At 51.4% G+C, this 3,631-nt stretch overlaps 1 protein-coding gene across 1 annotated transcript; it reads right to left on the bottom strand.

Annotated features, from left to right (window-relative positions):
* Positions 1–1,563: 1,563 nt before the first annotated feature.
* PI3 (peptidase inhibitor 3) lies at positions 1,564–3,368 on the bottom strand. Its single transcript, XM_070471852.1, has 3 exons — positions 3,214–3,368; positions 2,277–2,339; positions 1,564–1,934 (listed from the first exon to the last, which is right to left on the bottom strand). Exons 1-3 carry the CDS (start codon positions 3,293–3,295, stop codon positions 1,564–1,566), a joined length of 516 nt encoding a protein of 171 aa, XP_070327953.1. The 5' UTR covers positions 3,296–3,368.
* Positions 3,369–3,631: the final 263 nt, after the last annotated feature.

Here is a 3,631-nt window from a genome sequence, read left to right as displayed (position 1 = left end):
GTTTCTCAGGCCAGAAGTTTAGGCCCTGCTCTTGTCTGTGCTCCAAGATGCGTGGTCCAGTCCATCCCCTGGAGAATCAGAGGGGAACCCTGGCTCCTGGGGCGTGGTGTCTAAGGGACACTGGGCTATCTGTACTCTCACTCCCAACAAGGCCTCTGCTCCCCACCTCCCCTCTAGCAGAGCCCAACACACACACACAAAGAAGACATGTTTCAGCGCCAGAATATCAGGGCTGAACTGACATTCATTACTAGACTTCCAGAAGAATTTCACCCAACTCCCCTCAAACTGAATAGACAAAACTGAGGCTCAGAGAGAGAAAGAGATTTATCTGCAGTCATCTAGCAAGTTGGGAGGAGCCTAGAGCGAGAACTCAGGTCCCCTGACTCCCAAGTGGGGTGCCCGCTGAACCCCAGTGCCCCTCCCACTTCTTCCTGGAGAACTCCATTGCACAAGGGCAGTGGGGCCGATGAGCCAACAGCAGAGCCATGACGTCATCCAAGGTTACCCAACATACGCCTTCCCGCTGTCTTCACTTCTCCAGTCTACTCTACCCCAACTTGTATGTCCCCAGAGAATGTTATTCAGCAATGACATGGAAGGATCGATGTGTCTTGCCTCCTCATTCACATCTTGAAATAGAAAGCTGGGAGAGGATATTGCTTCACCCAAAGGAATTATGTGTTATTGGAGGTCATCTCAGGTGTGAACAGGTGAAATGCTTCGAGAGCAGGGATTTCCTGGCATCTGTCTTTCTGTCTTCTTGGAGGATACAGATTCATGGGAAACGTTAGAGAAAGGGAAGGAGGGAGCCAGAGGTTTAGCCAGGAGGGCTGGCTGGTCACACTGGCAGGGTTGATCACAGCCAGGTCAGAAGTGGAGGTCAATGGGAAGGTTTGGGGGGTTTATTTCCCTGGTCTGAGGCCAGAGGCCAAATGTCTTGGTTTCCATCTCCTGGTGAAATGGAGGCTGCAGTTCTTGGGTTGATTTTTGGATTTCTACAGTGAATCCTAGGAATAGGCCTCTTATTCCTGCCCCTGCTCTCCTTCACACCCCAAGAACATCTGCCATGGGTCCCACTCCACTCTCCACTGGGGACAGGAGGTCTCAAACCCACACCCAGAGCTCTCGGGAGCCCAGAAGTCACAGGAGCCAGAAACAAATGGAGTTGAAAGCAGTCTTTTATTGGAAAGTCCACGAGGGGGGCAGTCCATGCTCAAGCTTGGGCCTCCTGGATGAGAGGGAGAAGGGGCAGTGTGGGAGAGGGTCGTGCGACAGGCACCGGGGCTACATCCCTGGGGACGTCACAGGTGCAGCAAGAAGACTCTACCTGGCAGAAGAAAAGAGAGTCAGAAATGTGAGTCAGCAGGTGAAAGACTCAGAGGCAGTGGGAGGCCCAAGTCTACATGTCATCCTTCTCAGGACCCCAGTTATAGCCTCTGAGACCCCTCAGTCTCTCCATCACCTCCCCGTGTCCTTTCCCCCACTAGCCTAGGATCACCCTCCACCAGTCAGCCTCTCTGTGCCCTCACGGGTCACCCTTTCCTCCACCCAGTTCTCACCTCACCGGGGATCCATACAGGTCTTCCCACAAGAGCCTTCACAGCACTTCTTGGCTCCTGGGCACTGAGCATCTCTCAGACACTTGTTAGGGGGATTCATCATGGCGCACCGGATCAGGACCCTGGGGCAGGAACCACGCTTAGTGAGGAATGGACCTCCTACTCGGTCTTGTCCTTTGACTGGATCTTGACCTTTGACTGGATCTTGTCCTTTGACTGGATCTTGACCTTTGACTGGATCTTGACCTTTGACTGGATCTTGCCCTTTGACTGGATCTTGTCCTTTGACTGGATCTTGTCCTTTGACTGGTTCTTGTCCTTTGACTGGATCTTGTCCTTTGACTGGATCTTGCCCTTTGACTGGTTCTTGTCCTTTGACTGGATCTTGTCCTTTGACTGGATCTTGACCTTTGACTGGATCTTGCCCTTTGACTGGATCTTGTCCTTTGACTGGTTCTTGTCCTTTGACTGGATCTTGACCTTTGACTGGATCTTGCCCTTTGACTGGTTCTTGTCCTTTTACTGGATCTTGACCTTTGACTGGATCTTGTCCTTTGACTGGATCTTGACCTTTGACTGGATCTTGCCCTTTGACTGGTTCTTGTCCTTTGACTGGATCTTGACCTTTGACGGGTTCTTGTCCTTTGACCAGATCTTGACCTTTCACTGGATCTTGACCTTTCACTGGACCTTGACCTTTCACTGGACCCTGACCTTTCACTGGATCTGGTCTTTTGACAACATTTCCTTTCTTAATGCCTTGACCTTTTGGGCGACCTGTTGAAAGAAATATCCCTACTATTACTAATATTTAGACCAGCGTGTCTTCTTCAACTATCTAGTCTTTCCTCCAGGTCCAGCCACTGCTCACTGTGGTGTCCCTTAAGCTGAGGGACACTGAGACAGAGGAGGCTCACCAGGGCTCGCTGGGGTCTGCACTCTCAGATGGCTGGTCCCTGGGCTTTGGGGAAAAGGTCCATAGGACCAGGTTTCCTATGGGTGCCCATTTCTTCCCCTCACCCTCCATTCTGAGTCCTGGGCCTCATGAGGATATGCCAGGAAGGAGTGACTTTCAGGAGATGAGGACACATTGTCATCTTTGACGACACTTGGTGGAAGGGCAAGGAGCTGTGAGACACATGCCAGGAGACCTGAGCTCCAGCCTGGCTCTGGAGATTGCCCTGACAATTCCTCACCTCACTCTGGATCTCAGTGTCCTGCTTTGGAAAACAAAAGTCTTCAGACTCCATGATTTCTGAGGCCCTGTTAGTTCTTAACCTCCCATTACAGGACTGATGACTCAGGTACTTTGATGGAGCAAAATGCAGGGAAGAGACGCCACCCTGGGCCCAGATTCCTGGGGCTCCTCAACTTCATTTCATGTTCAGTCCAAGTATCAGTGCTTGAGGCCAAGGTCATGTTACAACACTCCTTCCATAAACAGCCCTGATTTCTCAGTCCTGGGGCGGAATGTACATGGAGTCTAGTGGGCAACTTCCTACTTCTCTGGATACACTCAAAACTTTAGCCTGCTATCCAGGCTGAAGAGTGGGCTCCAGCTCTGCATGCTGCCCCTTGTCAAGACCCAGGCTGCCCCTAACAACCTCTCCTCAACCCAAGCCGGCCTCACCCAGGCCACTTGTCCACTCACCTCTTACAATAGCTGCCTCTGCCACCAGCGTCCCAAGGACGAGAAGGACCACAACCTGGACCAAGAAGCTTCTGGTCTTCATGTTGTCAGGAAGGTGTATGACTGAGAGCTGAAGCTAAGCCTAGTTTTATGCGGCTTCAGATTGGTCAGGTGCCAAGGGTGGATCTATGGTTTCACAAGGGATAAGAGTTACTTTTTCTTAGTTCTACCAGGAAATATCCACCCCCATCCTGGGAGGGACCTTGGGCCCTTCCCCAGGGATTATCCACGGGGAGATATGGTGGCTGTTACATCATTTCTAATAGCCCCAAGAGCTGTCTCACATTCTCACAAAGAAGTCGGGCTGGCTGGTCTGTAGGCATCATCATGACCAAATTCTTTATTAAAGAGTATGAAGCCCAAAGGAGAGAGAGGAATC

Source organism: Odocoileus virginianus, chromosome 9 (genome assembly GCF_023699985.2).
Source record: "Odocoileus virginianus isolate 20LAN1187 ecotype Illinois chromosome 9, Ovbor_1.2, whole genome shotgun sequence".
NCBI classification, from domain to species: domain Eukaryota; kingdom Metazoa; phylum Chordata; class Mammalia; order Artiodactyla; family Cervidae; genus Odocoileus; species Odocoileus virginianus.
This window is presented reverse-complemented; position numbering and strand designations above follow the sequence as displayed.

Coding starts and splice junctions, on each gene's coding strand:
- PI3 (XM_070471852.1), bottom strand. CDS start 3,295: ATGAAGACCAGAAGCTTCTTGGTCCAGGTTGTGGTCCTTCTCGTCCTT. Junction 2,340..3,213: donor AGAGGCAGCTATTGTAAGAG/GTGAGTGGACAA, acceptor TTCTTTCAACAG/GTCGCCCAAAAGGTCAAGGC. Junction 1,935..2,276: donor AAGACCAGATCCAGTGAAAG/GTCAGGGTCCAG, acceptor ATCCAGTCAAAG/GACAAGAACCAGTCAAAGGG.